The sequence below is a fragment of the Strix aluco genome, chromosome 18, assembly GCF_031877795.1.
Source record: "Strix aluco isolate bStrAlu1 chromosome 18, bStrAlu1.hap1, whole genome shotgun sequence".
NCBI lineage: Eukaryota > Metazoa > Chordata > Aves > Strigiformes > Strigidae > Strix > Strix aluco.
Window position 1 is genome coordinate 14,913,687 of NC_133948.1, and position 17,525 is coordinate 14,931,211.

The 17,525-nt window shown below is 52.6% G+C and overlaps 1 protein-coding gene across 3 annotated transcripts in view; it reads right to left on the reverse strand.

Moving 5' to 3' along the window:
- The window catches only part of KSR2 (kinase suppressor of ras 2), an 87,923-nt gene that overhangs the window by 58,118 nt on the left and 12,280 nt on the right, over window positions 1–17,525 (reverse strand). For all 3 annotated transcript variants that reach the window (XM_074844339.1, XM_074844340.1, XM_074844341.1), the window contains exon 4: window positions 13,622–14,126. In XM_074844339.1, coding sequence (XP_074700440.1) covers window positions 13,622–14,126 — 505 coding nt within the window. The remainder of the gene's footprint in view (window positions 1–13,621; window positions 14,127–17,525) is intronic.

A 17,525-nucleotide genomic window follows, 5' to 3' on the forward strand; every position in this document is an offset into this window, starting at 1 on the left:
CACACAAATCTGAGAGACTTGCAGTGCAGACCGACACCGGCAGCTCTCGGGGGCTGGGCTGCAGGTTTCTGGCACTGCTAACTAAGCCTTATGGGCTCAGCCTCTCCCACCCTGGCCACACCGCAATAGTGCAAAGTAGAGAAGAGCATCGTCTGCCCTGTCCCAAGGCAGCCTCCGGGAAAGGCAGCTCAGCCCTTTTGGAGATTTGGAGGATTTGGGGCAGAGATACCCTTATGAATGTGGAGCGGGCAGTGCGACAGCTCATGGTCATCAAGGACCCTCCAGCCCTCCCAGCAATGCAGCTCATGAACGGCTGGAGATGGTTTTCTTGCAGGTGACACAGCATTGATGCACAACTGAATTACAGCCTTTAATTCAACCCGCTGCCTTCAGTTCTTGTTTATATTGTTAGAATTAGGTGAAAAAACAACATGGGAGCCGAGAGGGAGGCGAGCAAATCGCAGCACCTATGTGACAGCAGCAGCTGAGCCTGTCCTGCCGCAGCCCAGGAGGGAAACTCAGAGCATCTGGCCCCAAAACCAAACCAGAGCTGTGCAATGCTGTGCAATGCCTGGCAGCATCGTGCGAGCCCTGTTGCAATGGAAATCAGGAGAGTATAAAACCAGGCACTGCTCTCCCTCAAAACTTTCCTCTTTGTGCCCAACAGCTGCTTTATTGCTCACACCTATACGCTTACTCGCAGGCACCGCGTCCTGCTTGGCTGCCATCGCTCCAGTACCGGTGAGCAGAGATGCAGCCAAGCTCTGACACCCACTCCCATCCACAGGCAAGCTATCTCCCACCGCCCGGTCCCAGCAACGCCCAGGGGCATCTGGCCCTGACAGTCGGTAGGAAATGACCGTGCTGCGCTCACCAGCCTGCTTTAGCAGAAGAAAATTAAACCACCGTCTAATAAGCTAATTGTTTCCTCACACAGGAAAAGCTGCTGCTGCCTTTAGGGTGACTGTAACGACTTCTTTGGGTGCACTGGGCTTGGGGATGGGGCAGATGATTGCGCCCAGCCAGGTCCAACAGAACAACCCTCCTGGCTTGGAGGCCATGGGGGTCCGATGCACCAACAGCCCCATGGCCGATGTTTGCCATGCCGTACCCTGCCAGGGGGATCTAAGCTGCCCCCGACCCTAAACCCCAGTCCTTAAAGCAAATCTGCAAAGCACCAAGGCAAGAAGCCTGGTGTCCCCCAGAGCAGGTCCAACCCCTCCATTGTTGCCATTTGATCCCAACCCAATGCAGCGGCAAAACCACGGCGTCTCCGCCGAAGCCCCCGGCGCGGGCATGGCCCCAGCTCCCTGCTAGCTCAGCCCCGGCACTCAGCCCAAAGTGCTTCCTGCAACGCAGTGATTAGCCACTAATCTCATTTTTTTCCACCCATAAATCAGTTCCAGACCAAATATTTACCGCGAGCATCATTTCCTCGCCAAGCAGGGCTGGTGACAGCTCTCATTATTAGGAAGGATGAGTGATTTTGGACAGAGAGATATTTTTCTCTCTCCCTGTTTGTTCAGGAAAAAAAAAAAAAATACACACAAACACCATGCTCCAACTGGGTGACCAGTGAGGGTTGGTTGCCTGTCTTGCCGGTGGCCTCAACCCCTCTCCCTGTCCCAAAGGAGGGGGAGCAGGGATCGAAGCTTGGAGAGGAGTGGGATGCTGCAGCAGGAGCATCCTCACCCACGGCAAAAGACCCCTCCCGCAGGGTGTCACAGGGACAGGGTATCCTGCTGCAAGCACCCCAACATTGGGAACAGCAGTGTCCTGGCTGTTAGGGACCCCTGCGGTGTCCCTGGGGTGCTGGGAGACTGGTTTGGGGACTGAGAGAAAACCTGCACCTTCACCTCCCTGGGTGTCCTCAAGCACTCAGTGCCCTGCCGAGCTCTGAGTCCTGCTCGAGCAGGCTGAGATGGCCCCTCGCCCCTCCATGGGAGCACAGCGCCAGGGCAGGATGTGGCCACAGAGTCCCAGCGCCCATGGAGAGGCCGGGAGGAGCTGCAGGGCTGGGGTAAGCACATGGTTGGGCTGCAGAGGCCACGGCTGTCCCCTTGCTGGCTTCCCCTGGTTTTGCCCCCGACTGGCAGCAGGTGTCACAGCACCATGCACAGTTGGGTGGTGCACCCAGGGAGCAAACCTCTGCCTCATCCTCCAGCAAAGGCAATGGGGAGAAGGTAGAAACAGCAAATACTCAGAAATTTGGAGGAGGACAAGTCCTGCAAGTGGCAGAGGGCACAAACAATGAGCTGCAAAGACATCCCAAGAGGTGACGTGGTTCCTCTGCTTCTCTGCAATGTTCTCTTGGCCACTCCAATGTGGCCCCGAGGCCATGACCACCCATCTGGGGACAAGGCATCTGGGATGTCACCAGGGCACAGAGCAAACCCCTCCCTACCATGCAAACCAAGTCCCATTTGGGGCTGCTCGTGCAAAAAGAGGGACAAATACCGCCCTTGCTGCATGGGCTTCAGAGCAAGGGTGCAGGATGAGGCCAGCCACGGGCACCACGTAAAGAACTTGTTGCCATGGGGTGGTCACAGCCCGCTCCTCCCAGGCCTCCTACATCCACCCATTTGCACTGTAGCATCCCAGAGTGAAATTGGGCTGGTTTCCCTTGGCCTTACACCAGCAGCACTCCCCCAGACCAGCATGGCAATAACTGTCCTGGTGGGGAGCACCTCCTCACCCATCAGAGCATCCTCTCCAGGGGCTTCTCAGAGGGCTCCAAGGGAGGCATTTTTGGGAATGCTATTTCATAGAATCATTTAGGTTGCAAAAGGCCCTTAAGATCATCAAGTCCAACTGTTCAGACCACCCCATGCTCCTGCACCACCCATGCATGTCAACCCACGGAAAGAGCACCCGGACAGGGACAATACGTCACAGCCCCCTCCCCATAACCTACTGACAGGACACTCGGTAAATCTCAGCAGACTCTGGGCTCTTAGAGGGATACACTTTGGCCAGTGACTGTGCCAGCCTGGTGCAGGATGCAGTCAGAGATGCACCAGACACTGCACCAACACAGCCCCACTGCAAAACCCTTTCCTTAGAGCACTAAGCCACTCCTAAATTAGGCTTTTTTCTGCTCCAGGGGTGAAGGGTCACTTGCTTTTCAGGAAGTAATGGAGATAAGGGTGTTAATCCCCCGGGCAGAGGAGGCTATACCTCCTAACCACTGCCAGCCTCAACTTCCAATATCCAGGAGTGGTTTTACCCATCTCTGGCAAACATTTCCATTTTCCCCTCGTTTACCCAAGCCAGCATCACACGAGGTAGGGAAAAAGCGTGTGCTGAAAATGCACCATGGGTCATCCCAGCCTAAACCCTCCAGCACAGCCCGGAGTCCCCAGACACCACACCCCCGGGGGGTAGGAGAAGCCCCCTCCTCTGTGCCAGGCTCCACTGGGCATCACCCCCCCTCTCAGGCTCCCAAATTTGGCAAGGACAGCGGAAGCAAGAAAGGGGATTTTTTTTAAAAAAAACAAGGAAGAACATCAGCTTAATTCAATTTTCCATAGAGATAAAGCCCCAAGACAGCAGCAGACATCCCCCCCCCCACTCCTGGATGAGGGCCAGGCTGGGCCTCACTGCTGGTAATCTCAGTCAAACAAGCCCCAGCCAGATCGGGAAGAACCAGCAAAGTCCAGCACACGATGCAATCAGGGCTCGCTTCAATGCTGGGGGGGGGAGCTGTGTTTGGCCACACTAATCCCCCCATTAAACAGCATTTCAGACGTCTCCAGAAGCTGGCAAGTTCTCCGCTGCTTGGCTGGGGGGGGTGGGGGGGGTGGGTGGATGGAAAAGGCGAGCGCTCCCCCTAAAACATCCCAGTGATTATACAGAAACGCTGATGGAGAAGCAAAGGCAGCTCTGCAGAGCTGCGGGGCTGCGGAAGGGGCTATTTAGATGGTGGCGATACCTCCCAGCCCCCGGGAAGGACCATTTTCCTCCAGTCACAGCTGGACAACTACTGAAATGAGACTTCAGCCCACGCCAGGGGAGGCTGCGAAGCACAGGCGAGGGGAACAGGGAGCTAGTTACATACCAGTTATTTTTTATTTTGACTTTAAAGGGTTTGTGGGGAGCAAAAAGGACCATGCGCAGTTCGTCTCTAGGCTTGAAGCTCTGCAAAATCTAGGAGACACCCTGGGGTGACTACGGCAAGCCCCTGACACCCCCAGGGATGGCAGAAAAAGTGCTACTGCAGGGACAAGAACTCTTTTCCCACCAGATTCGGAGCAGATCCCCGAATCTGAACATCCTGACTATTTTTTTTGCCACTCCAGGAGCCTCAGTTCCTCTCTCCATGCCCATCCCAGCCCCATCTCCGTTGCAGGAGGGTGCAAAGCTGGGCAGACGCGGGGGCTCCGCAAGCACCGAGCGCCCCTCACTGCAGGCCTGCCAGGCTCCCTGCCAGCAAGACGGGGCCAGACCCTGCCCTATGCAACCCTCGGCTCCCCACATCTTTCCCAAGGTCACCAATTCTCATCCCTTCCATATTGTGAGCCCCACAGCTGCTCCCAGACCTGCAGACCCTCCCCAGCATCCCCTGTCAGCCTGCTCTGCTCCATTAACCTCTCACCATCCCCTAACCCTCTGCATGGCCCCAAAACCCCTCATTTTCATCCTTGCCTTTCCCATGCATTTTCTGGAGGGCACCAGACACAGTACCTCCCACCCAAGCCCCCCAAAACCAGAGTTCACAGGAGCATTGGGGCTCATTTCTGCCGCAGGATGCTCAGGAAAGCCAGCACTGCTCACTGGGAGCGATTCCATGCACAGATAGGTAAATGCCAACTATTAGGGACATAATTTCATGCAAGAATTTGCTAAATATATGATGATGGTTTTCAAAAAAAGAAAAAAAAATACAAAGCCCAGCTAGTTTGAAGCACTTAATGCAAATCCCTTTAGGTGTCAATCCAGCCTGAATGGCTCATCCCCGCCTGCTCTGTGGAATCAGTCAAACCCTTATCATCGGCTTTGGAAAAAAAATAGAGGGTTTCAACAGGCGGTGAAAAACACGAGCAGACACTCAGGACAAAGGGCCCGTCACTCCTTTCAGCCCCAGCGAGGCTCTACATGCATCGAAGCCCAGCGGGAGGGCAGGGATTGACAGGGGCTTGCGGCACGAGCCGGGATGCAGGAATGGCACGGATGTTATAGGGTCCCCAACAGCAAGGTACCCACCGAGGAGCTTTGCTGTGCAAAAGCACAGAGCAGCTGGGATGTCACAGGCTGGAAGAGTGGGAATGCGCTGGGAAAATGAGCACTTACCAGCAGCTGGACTATGAGGATGGGCATAGGGGGACCTATACGTTACAGGGAGGGGAGATGCAGTGGCCACAGGGCTGTCAGCCCCGCGATGCTCCCAGCATATGGCTCCGCCCAGCGCTACGGCTGACCCACAGCCACCCCAAAAAGCATCCCGAAGGATCCCCACCGGAGGGACTCACCAACTGGTCCCCTGCACCCCAGCAGCATTCACTTCTCCACGCCCACTTCTTAAATAAAAGATGGAAATCGGGTAAATAACTACCTGCTCTGCAGGCATTTGTTGTCACTTGCCAATATTATTGTAGCAAAAAAAATTAAAAGTTTAAAATTTAGCCCAAACAGGTGAGTCGATCCTGCAGCTGACTGCGCCAGACTATATTTTATTCACCACTTTGCTCCTCTCCAGCACACTCCAATTTCAATGCAAGCGTTTCTTTTAAAGGAAGGGAAATAGGGTGAAGAAAAAAAAAATCCTCTCATTGGCATTTCAGTTAGCTCTCTGCAAAGGATTAAAGATTGCTGCTGCCTGGCCTGAAGTGCACAGCCTCGGTCAGGATTCAGCCCAGAAGATTTATGGTCTTTTGACTGGCTTAATTGCACAATATTCTGTATTAAATCAGAGGAAGGAGAGGGTAAAGCGCTTCCCCTGCACCTCAGCAGCCTGCGAGGCTCTGCCCGTCCGCACCAGGCAGCCGCCTCCAGCCCGAGCAAGCAGCATCCAGGTGCAATGACCAAAAATGGGGAAAGCCCACAAATTTACTCTTGCATTTTTTAACGCAAGAAGAGCTGCTAGTTCTGCTCCCTTCCTGTTGGGTTCCCGTGTTGGCACATGACTGGCAAAACCCAACTTCTCTCTTCAGAGATTCCCAAAAAAACCACAAAATTCCAGATGACTGCCCTGGCCAAGCAGCACGAGCATCCCCAAACCAACAGGCTTGGGGAGTTTGGACCAAAACTACCACAGCTGGAGCCATCATAGCCAGAAAAGGAGGCACCAGGTCACCTTTCATGCACAAGAATAAAAGTACAGCATCCACACCCGGTGCATCGCACATCCTTCGCCGTGCAGCAAGGACGGCACTGGCTGCTTTAGCATTTTCAGGGTTCAAGGCAAACACGGAGGTAAAACCAATGGATTATTTGAACCTGTCTGAACAGATGAGATTTCTTCATTATACACCCAGATCTGAACAAGCTCTATGCAATACTAGCTTGATATTTAAAAAAAAAAAAAAATAGAGAATATCCACCAGATGTTACATTTATCCTCCTCATTACCGTAAGAGGCAACAAACCCCTCCTCCTCCGGCCAGAGGAAAAGCAGGTTCTTCATATCAAAGCCTCGACAGTTAAATATTTATCCAAGTGCCTGTCCCCACTTCCCTGGATGGCTGAATTTTAAGGTTCAGGTCTTACTGATCTATTATTCTCTTTTCGTAGCACAAAGCGTAACTTTTTATTACAGCTGCAAATTATAAAGCTGGGAAATTCTTTGAAGGGAGCTCGAGCCAAACAGGTTTTTTTTCCCCTCCTGGGACTCGTGTGCCGACGAGACGCTGCTGCAGGGGGGCAGCAGGAACGACGCTCAGAGCAGACGCAGGCTGCTACGTGGAAGGAGCTCGAGGAGCTAATTGCCAGGATCCTGAAGCAGGTCCTGTTTCTCATTAAACCCCCTCTGTTTAATTCGTTTCCACCGTTACGTTTCTTTGAGGGACGCACAAGAGCGGTGGTGGATGAGTACCACCGGCTGTGGCCAACGACCGATGGTGAGGTTGAGTCTCCTTTTGCTGGAGCCATTTCCACACCAGTTCAGCCCTGAGGTGTCCCTCATTTGCACCCAGATGAGTGCGTTTCACCATCCCTAGACAACACAACCTCAGCCAGGTGGGCCAGTTCTGGGCATTTTTTTCCCCCCACCAAATCATAGACTCATAGGACAGTTTGGGTTGGAAGGGACTTTTAAAGGTCATCTAGTCCACCCCCCTGCAATCAGCAGGGACATCTTCAACTAGATCAGGTTGCTCAGAGTCCCATCCAACCCAACCTTGAATGTTTCCATGGATGGGGCATCTACCACCTCTCTGTTCTTGTGTTTTGGCACTCTCATTGTAAAAAATGTCTACCTTATATCAGGTCTGAATCTACCTTCTTTTAGTTTAAAACCATTACTCCTTGTTCTATCGCTAAAATGTCTGTCTCCATCTTTCCTATAGGCCCCCTTTAAGTCCCGGGAGGCCGCTCTAAGGTCTCCCCAGAGCCTTCTCTTCTCCAGGCTGAACAGTCCCAACTCTCTCAGCCTGTCCTCATAGGAGAAGAATGGATGGGCTGAAGACCACAGAGCTCTCCATCGGTGTAAGACCCCATTTCCCAGCCACCATCATCTCCACGCTTGCAAAATCCAACTAAGGAAAGGGACGTAATCAACTCAAGCACTTGCCTACACCACCTGCAGTAACATAAGAAGAGCAACACATGACACAGCCCAGGCACCCACCTGTTTTGGGAGGCCATTCTCAAAAAATTACACCGCTGGAGGGAAAAGCATGGACTGCCCATGGCTGGAAAGCCCTGAGGTGGAGGTTCATTACACTAACTACAGCTCTGCAAACCTTTCATCTCAGAAGAGACTTGGGGCAATTTTTTCTCTGTTATTTGCTTGCAGGCTGCCTCTGGATCTGAGGTTGCTGATGCATGGTGGGCTTGGGCAGCTCTTTAATTGAAAGAGAAAAGTCAAGAGCAGTTTCATGGCTTTTCAGGAAGCCTGCTCTCCCTGCCATCTTGGTTTTTATTTTGTTATTGCTAAGGAAGTCACTGGAGGGCTTGGCCAACCTACCACCTGCTTGGGCACTGGGCTGACCACAGCAGTGGGTCAGCAGGGGCTTGCACATGGACTCACCAAACTCTTGGGCCACAAAGAAGAGGACAGAGGAGCTGCTTCATGTCTTTCCTGCATAGCTACATCTGGAAGAGAGAGCTGAGAAGAGCTCAAGCATGTCCTCCTGTCATAATCAACAGTGGTCAACCCATCTCCTGGTCACCACCCAGGGACGTTGCCCACAGCCCCTGCCCTTGCCATGCCCTCCCCTCCTGCGTGGACACCACGGAGGCAGCACATCAGGCAAAGGTGCTGGCAGCAGAAAAGGTCTGCCACCTCTCACCTCTGCCTCCCCTCCCCTCTGAGATGTTAATCCTTATCTAAATTCATAATCATGCTCTCGGCTTTCAAAGTGGCGAAAGGAGGCTCAACTTCTCATTAAAGGACACAGTGAAAAGTTTCTCTTCCAAGCATGTTAAAGCTCCTGCTCCTTTTGATGGAATACCACAGCAGTAATTAACATTAATGACATACCTAAGGAGAATCACAGCCCAGAGCAGTGGGATAATTGCAGCAGAGAGCCAGTTTGTTACGGAGGCTACCCATCACTGTCAAGACACAGTGTGCAGACCATACTTTGAGAGAGCTGGAGACAATCCAGGACCTGTGCAAAACTCCACAGCCCTGACTCACCATCAAAGGCACCAAGATTAATCAGAAAGATTATTTGGAAACACAGGGGGCGATGCTGCTCCTTTTGCTCTCCAAATTCCCACACTTCAATGCTCTCGCACTTGCAGAAGTACCAGGCAGGTCTCTACATTTTCGGACACCGTACAGGATGAATAACACAACGCTGGAGATGCTGCAGACGGATTATTTGCACATGTTGGTAGCGTCCCGCTGCATCCACCTGCTCTGCAAACATCAATCTCTTGCTCATCCCCAATGCCAAGAGTCCACCTGCCTTTCCAAGCCTGGGAAATGTCAGAGAGACACCAGGCACAAGAGCTATCTCGATGCTGCTCTTTCAAATCCAGCCCACGCAGAATATCAAATAATTGATCTACCTGGTAGAAGTGTTGATTGGAATTGATACAAGGGAAAAACATCGTTATAAAGGTTGCAGAGCAGCAGAATAAATGGCCTATCACTTAGTAGCATTTAAGACCAGCTAAGATGATTAACTCTGAGGGACAGTCTAAGCCGCAGGCTGCTCGGTGTGGCGGGGATGGTGGAAAAGACCTCTGGTCTTAGGTTTCTGCAAACCTATGACTCAGTCTTTCACCTCTCTGCCTAGATGTCCCAAGGAGGAACCTGCACTAGACTTGGCCAAGTGCCACGGGAAATACCCTGTCCTCAGGGGTTTCTCTGTTACATGGGATGGAGAAAAACACCCACAACAGACAAAGTGTCAAGTTAGAGTTGATTTAGAGTTGAACACAATACAAGGGAAAAGAAAAAGAAAAAAAAAACAATACATGCTCTATCACCAGATCAGATGTGAACTTCACATCTGACTTCATCCATCCAGGATATCCTCATCCTGATTTTGAAAACCAGAACCAAAAAACAACCTCAATGCCAACAAGGCTAAAGACAAGGAAGTCAACCGTCATAAGGCTTTGGATAAACAGACTTTTCCACCAGAACACCTAACCCTGTCTGCATCCACACCTTGAAGGTGACTGCAACGATACAGGATAAGGAGACTTTATTGAAACCTTACTCTAAACAAATCTGGCTTGAGCTGGAAGAGCCTCATCCCAGCCCAAACCTGACCTAGGCACACCACAAAACAGCATGTCCTCTCCAGCAGCTGCTTCGTGTTAGCCTTTGGGAGAGTTCAGCATTTCCTCCAGCACTCAGCTCTGCCAGGTCACGCTGCTTTAATTCACCATTGATATGCTCTGATCCTCCGTCCCCAGCTGCTTGCCAGAGGCTATTCTTTGAAGGCCATGGAGTTCATGAATTCAGCCAGACACCTGGGTGGCAAAAGAAACCACAACTGCAAAACGGATGAGATTTTGAGCTCACCTCCCCTTCGCATGGGTCTAAGGATGAAAACCACTCAACCACCACCTTGGGGCAGGACACCCCAGGGCAGATCTTGCCTCCAGAGAGCTATTTTATATGCACCCTTCCAAGGGTTAACACACGCTCTTGAGCTTGCTCTTAACTAGCTTGACTTTTGTTCCCCAACTAATGTATTTTTAAGACCTTCCATTCAGAGTTTGGTTTTTTTCTTACTTCTTGCTGATGAATAATCATTAACTATCCATGAAAGATTTAAATGGCCCATGGAATTCATGAGGTATTAAATGGGCATTATATTATCAACCACTCTAAATGTTTTGTTTCCGTTTCAAGACCATTCATGAGTTGTTTATGGATTGTGGATTTATGGAAGCCAGGGGATCTTTTTAGGAGTAATGTTCCGTACCCCAGAGTTACGGTCAACAGCTGGAGGCTCCGTGCAGGAAAATCTGAGGCTGTAATCTCAAAAAATTTAACCCCTGCTTCAGAAGGTCTTGGCATACAAAAACAATGGATTAAACCCTAGAAATAATACCTGAAACACAAAATGCAAGCAAACTTATGAGCTGCCATCAAGTGGTACATGGTGGCCTTGCTCCAGAGAGAACCCAGTCACTGATACTGCTCTGCCAAATGTATGGTGGTGTTTTACTTCTGTGTCTCCACTGAGATAGAAAAATCTTTGGGGGCAGCCCCGCAGTGCCCCAACAGCTTCCATCCATCAATACTGGCCCACAGCTCATAGGGAGAGAACTTTTTGCTTTTGCCAAGGGCACCCCTGGCTCCCCAGAGCCCATTTCACCCCATCTGGAGATGGGGCATGCCAGGTGAGGAGATAAATCAGCCTGAGGGACACCAACCTCCTTCTTGGGAGGGTTTTGGATAGGTCCCACCAGAGAGTGGTCTGCAAAGAGGCAGTATGAGGGTAAACCTAGACCCAAAATTGCCCCAGGAGATCCCCCCCAGCTCTTGGGGTCCCCAGCAGTGTCCCCAGACTATCAGCTCTCCAGGTCTAGCACCTGTTTCTATGCTGGGACACAGGGAACAGAAAGCTGCAATCCGAAGCCAACAAAGAGCCCACTGGTGCAGCTAAAACCAGAAGGGGCTGATCAGAGCAGGCTTGAAATCGTATTTCAGGGATGAGCTCCATTTCATGTTTGAGGTCAGGCGAAAACCTTCCTTCTGCGAAGAGCACAGAGAACTCAGATATTGCAGAAGTTATGACATTAAAAACCAAACCAACCCAACAACACACGTGCATTGCATGGACACAGCCATAAAATAAGAATTAGTTGATAAAAGACCCAAAAAGCTACGTTTTCTCTCTGCCAGGCAAAGTGTTAGCCACCGCATCCAGTCTAATTAACAGCTAAAACTTCAGCATGCCTCTGCTAGAGAAAAAGGGAAAAAAGAAGAAGCTGCCTCTAATGCACTAATTACTATCCCGAAACACTAATGGGATTAGCAAGCAGGATTTAGTGGTTGCCTCCTGAAAAATCATTAAGTGCCATTGGAGAAAATTAACCTCCCCAGTTCTCCAAGCGGCTTTCAGCAGCCTGCGTCCTTCCGCATTGACACGATGAACCCCCAGTAGGACGTTAGCACAACGGAGCCCTGTTAATATTATCTTTCTCTTTCCTTTGTTAATTCACTAACCATGAATTAAAGTTGCCCAGCACTGCTGGGAAGGGGAGCACCAGAGACGCTGGGCAAACTGGAGGTGGTCAGGCAGGGACTGAAGGAAGGCAGAGAGCGATGAAAGAAGAGGGGACACGACCGTGTTCGTGCAAACCCTGTTCACAATTTCTTTCTCCACGCCCTGTCCCGATCTTTCCCCTTGCAAGAAAGTCGAGGCATCCCATCCCTGGCTAGCTTGGGGAATCACTGGCCAAAGGGTTTGATGGAGTAAGGTCCAGACACCCCTGTCCAAACCTCGCCCCAGATCCATGTCAGGGTGACCTGGGGTGTGCAATGACCACGGTGGGGATCAAATGGCTTGGGGGAACCAAAGGCAGGTTTCAGCCTCAGTGAGACCCGCTGTGTTAGGGAAGGGTAGAGCCTGGATTAGATGCCGAAATGCAAATAAAAGTACGAGAGGAAACAGGCTGCTCGCTAAGGCTTTGCTCCTGCAAACGTGGTGGTGCTCGCTGGGGACGGACCAAAGTAAATACGAATTTCTGGTGGCTAAGAACAAGGGGGAGGGTGGCCTTACAGGAGGCATTGTCCAGCTGAAATAAATCAATTTCCAAAAGCTGAAAGCCTTTAGAGACCAAAGGCTCCCAGCTCGGGGGAGAAGGACGACTGCCCTCATTTCGTGCAGTGACCGCAGCCCGGCGGCTGCCGCAGCCTTGGGGACACAACGGGGAAACAAGTGACACAGCGATGCTGCGGCCACCGACACATCTGCCACCCCAAAGCCCCTCTAGTCTGCCCCTGCCCAAAGAGGGGGAGACCAGGGTCTGGCAGCCTCGAGCACCCTGCACAGGCAGCAGATTTTAACCCTTTATGTGCCCCAGTCAGAGCTGCCTGAGCATCATGGCTGTCTCCAGGGCCAGGCAGGAGGGTCTGCTGGCAGCTTGCCACTGCCATGCCAGGGTACCCTGGGCTTTCTCCTGCTCCCACCACATCCCTCAGGTGACTCTGATCAGGCCTTTTTTTCTAAGAACCCCAAAGTAGTGGACAAACAAGGCAGCTTGTCCTGGGGCTCCTGTTTGGGGAGGCTAGTGGGAGCCAGCCATGCTCCCTCCTCTGGGAGAGGAGATGATGCCCCAAGGTGGCCACAGGTCTCCTCTGCCACCCCACACCGAGGCAGCAGAAGGACTTTCTGAGCACACCCACCAAAAGGGCCCGATGGAGAGGGAGCGTGCTGGTGCCGGGGAGCCCTTTCCCTGCGCAGCAGCAGCCTCTGCCGGCACCGGAGCCGCAGAGCAAGAGCAGCGGGAAGTAGCTGTGGCATGGCCAGAGCCTGAGGAGCCCTCCGCAAACACCACCAGGATGGAAAAGATACTGGGGATGTCTCTAGAATATGAAGTGTTATTTCCATAAGGCTTTATCTATCCGCATATGCATGTTTCAGCTGAAAGATGATTCTTCCCATCTCGCTCTTGCACGTGCTCGCACTCACACGCAGCTTTCACGGTCGGGTTGTGCATCCCTGTGCTGCAGCTGCAAAATCCCACCATCCAACCCACCTGTGCCACGCTGCGGCATGCAGGGGCTTTGTTGAGCAGCGGCCCTGGAGCCCCTCGGTGCCCCCCATCCAGCCCCCACACCCAAAATTAGGTCCCAGGGGAGCAAATCAGACCCCGTCCCAGCAGCATCCCTGCTGCCTGCTAGAGCTGCAAAGGGCTTTTCTACCTCAAAGTTCAAAAAAAAAAAGACACCATGCCCTGACATTTAGGGACAAAAGCGCTTTTCCAAAGGAGCTGGGATGGGGTTCATCACCCCACCATGTGCCGGCACCTTGGGGCACCCACTTACTTGGGGGTGTGCGCCTCATCCACGCGATGCCCCAGCTGGAACTCGTGGGACTTGCTCCGGTGCAGCGCAGTGAAGCCGGGGATGAGATGGATCAGTTTTCGTGACGAGGGCGGGGGCGTCCCAGGGGGCTTCAGTTTATTCCTCCGTCGTACTGGCGGCGTGCCTGGCGGCGTCATCGTGGTGACGATGTTGGGGGTACGTGGAGGGGTGTGAGCAGCGTGTCGCTGGCGTGGGGAGGGTGGCAGGGAGCGGTGGCCGGACTCCATGGGTGGGCACAGCCCCGGGTGACCCTCCACGGTCAGCCGGTCCACGTGGGTGTACATGGGTCCGTGGGGTGAGCCCGCGTGGCAGTGATGCTGCCCACACTTGGGTTGGACCTTGGGGCTCTGCGAGAGGTGCGTCCTGCCCCACTGCCCCGGCTCCGGCTGGCACCCAGGGCTGTTCTCCTTCCCTGGCTCCGTCGTGGGCCACTGGATGGTCCAATCCTGCTTGGAAAGGCTGCCGCCTGCGAAGAGCACACAGACACGACCATGCAGCGCGGCAAAAACCACACAGTCCCCTCCCCGGCACCGCATCCCCCCGCCTCCAAAACACCAACAAGTTTCTCTGTGTGTGAAGCCAAGCAGGCGCTCTGCAAGGGTTAGAGAAGCGCTTTGCCCACGTGTTTTCCCACCTGCTGAGCCCCCCATGTGCCTCCCCCACTGTCACCCAGCTTCTCACCATCACCCCAAAATGTGGCATGGGGGTGGGACACCCCTTGCCTGGCCAAGGCTGATGCCCCCGTCTCACCCCTGCAAACCTGCCCCCCGCCCCCTGTGCCACCCAGTTGTGCCATTTGCATAAAGGAAGAGGACTGTAATTAAGTGGGGCTCCTCTCTGCTTCTAATTACTCATCTCCACTGGCGCAGAGATGAGTAAAGGGCTGTCAGCAGCAACTTCACAGAGCCAAAGTGATGGACCCAATTTAAGGTCCCTTCGCTGACTCCTTTTGATCGCCTCCACTATGAAAACCGTAATCTCTTTATTTTAAAAAGCCTCCTTCCCCATCCCCGTTTTGATTATTAATTGCCTGGCCTCTTCTTTCCCCAGCCTTTTCAAGGGGAACATTTTATTTCAAGCTCCAGAAGAAAAGTAAAGGAGGAAAGGACTTTGGAAATGAAAGCTGTAGGATTGGATTGACAAAAGCTCTGGGGGAAAAGAGGGACAAGGAGTTTTCTTGAATCAATCTCCCACAGCAGAAAATAAAAATAAAAAATAAAGCAAGTCCTATCTAGCTGCTTTTAGAGTTGCTTCTCCAGCTGCTACAAAAAGCCCTTCGACCCAGCAAGAAGCTCATAAAAAAGTTAACGCCCTTCCTCATATTTTAATTAATTAAGAAAAAATCCTGCTTAGAAAAGCCTTGCCTCTGCCTGCATGGAGCTGCCAGGGCGGAGCTGCATCTCCAAAGCCACCACTGGCACGCACCCGAGCCCCCTCCTCGCCAAAACAGCCCAGCCCAAGTGCGGACACAGCAGGTGACAAGTTGGAGTGTCTCACCCCCCCCCCCCCAAAATGCAGCTCTGCACGGGGTCACGTCACCTCCGGCAAGGCCACCCTGCCCGCGGGCACCTGCAGAGCTGGGTGCCCGACCCAGTGCCACATAGCTGGGCTGTCTCCTCGTCCCCACGGCTACTGGTGGCCACTGGTCCCTGAGGCCACCCTGGCTGGTGGCACCTGGCTTCACACACAGCGTGGGGCTAGGGAAGGTGCAGCCGTGGCCCTGCACGGGCATAGGTGAGGGAGGACACAGCGCCATGAATTAAATCCTCCCGCAAGCCATCGACCCCTCCAGTTAATTAACCCACACCCAGGGATTTGCAAATCAGCATGCATTTATGCAAATCAAGGTGCTCCTCCATTGGTTGCTCTGCATGCATAAATTTACATAACTCAAAACTGCCCGGATGCTGCAGGCCCGGCAGCATCCCCGTGCTCCCACCCCCAGCAGTAATTAGCAGCAGCTAATGAAGAAGGAGAGCCAAGGCTGCTTCCCGCAACCCAAAGCTCGGCCGTGGCATCGTAGCCACCACATCCCCCCCTCGCTGCTGTCCCCTTCAACGCTCGGCTGTGTCGTAACACGACTGATGCACTCGAGAGCAAAAATAACCCGTTATGGGGCTGGTGGGTGCGTCAGGGCTAAAAATACCCCGGATAAGCTGGGGAAATGTATTTTCAACACACAGCTTACAGGCACGCTGCAGGTAGCGGGCACTCCGCTTGATGAGATACGCTTAAACCGAGAACGCACTTGAAAGGAAAAAAAATAACAAAAAAATCCCCAAGCTCTTCTTTCTGCAAAGCGTGTTAAATGCTTTCGGATTTCACTCCCTCCCGGGGCTCCCCCGGGTGTTGCTGCTCTGCCAGAGCCGATTCCCAGGTGGAAAAGCAAGGGAAGAGCTTGCACAAAAGCAAACTCCCCTTTGCCCAGTTTTCCCCAAGCTCTGCCTGCCTCGACGGCGCTGCAAGGCTGCCTGTTTGCTCATAAAAAGCCTATTTGTTTCGTTTAGATAGGGAATATTAATTGCATATCGAAGTGAGCACCAGCTACAGCCGCCCACTGCCACTCCAACCCTGCAGGCCGCCAAGCCCTGGCCACCAGCACAAAGGGAGAGATGCTCCCCTTGGCCAAATTTGGCTTTATTAATCCCCTCGGTGCTGCCGCTGCCTCCCCACTTAGCCCAGCCTCCTTCACTCCACTGTACTTAATTAGGGAAGAAGCTTTTTCTGAACCACTCCATTAAAATCAACAAGAAAACAAACTCCTGGGAGGAGGCGGAGAGAAGCGCCCGCCATCGGGATGCAGCTTGTACATTGGGAGATGGAGAGAGATGGCAAAATGTCACCAGAAAAGCTGTTTTCCCCCAGTTGCAAAAGACAAATCGCAAGTTTTGCTTTGATTTCCCAAAACAAAATGCTGGGAATAATTTGCTCAGGGAGCTGGGGACAGCAGGTCCCATCCAAAGGAGCCCTGCACCCCGACTGCTCCTTGGGGGTGCTGTGATTGCTCTTTCCCTCCCCAAAGGCAGCATCCAGATGACCAAATGGAGATGTGCCCAAAACCAGAGCAAGATCTGGGCTTGCTTTACAGCGAGGGAAACCTCCACAGCTGCAGCTGCCTCTCCCAGCACCAGCACCCCAGTGACCATGAGGTGAAATAAACCCCAGCATCGCCCCAGTGCTTCAGCCCCATCACGTGCTGGAGGGGTGGCTCTGCAGGTGTGGGGACACCAGTCACCAGGAGGGACCGACCCTGAAAACCTTTACACCATGGCCAGTACAGCTTTCAAATTTGTCCCAAACGAGGATGCTCCCTGCTTTTTTTTTTGTTGCTCATCTCCCTGTCTGACCCCGCACTGTCCCCAAGCCACCTGCAGCCCTCCCAGGGCCAGGACGACTCATAAATATTCAGCTCCGGATCATTTTTCCCTGTAGGACAGCTAATAACCTCCATGCATAACTCACTAGTCACACACCATCAACTCCTCAATCCACAGCGGCCCTGCTCAGCTCTTACTTAATATTAAATTAATCCCGCTTCGAGTTCAAAATTGACGCCCTGGCTGCTAATAAAATACCACTGCCAAGTGTAAGGTTTCACAGCCGAGAAAAATCCAATACTGACTTGTTAACACAATAAAGCAGGTGTTTAATATAGGGTTGCCACTATATTTGATAAATATAACATGCTTTTGGTTTCTAAGATGCTCTGGGGGTTTCCCTGCTGCTGGAGCCGCCCCCAGGATGCTTGGTTTGGGAAGGGGCTCCTTTCCCGACATCAAACCCCATCCTGACAAAATTCATCACCGTTTAAGGGATGAAACAGCATCCTGCTTCCTCCCTGCCTCCTCCCCAACCCCCATGCCCA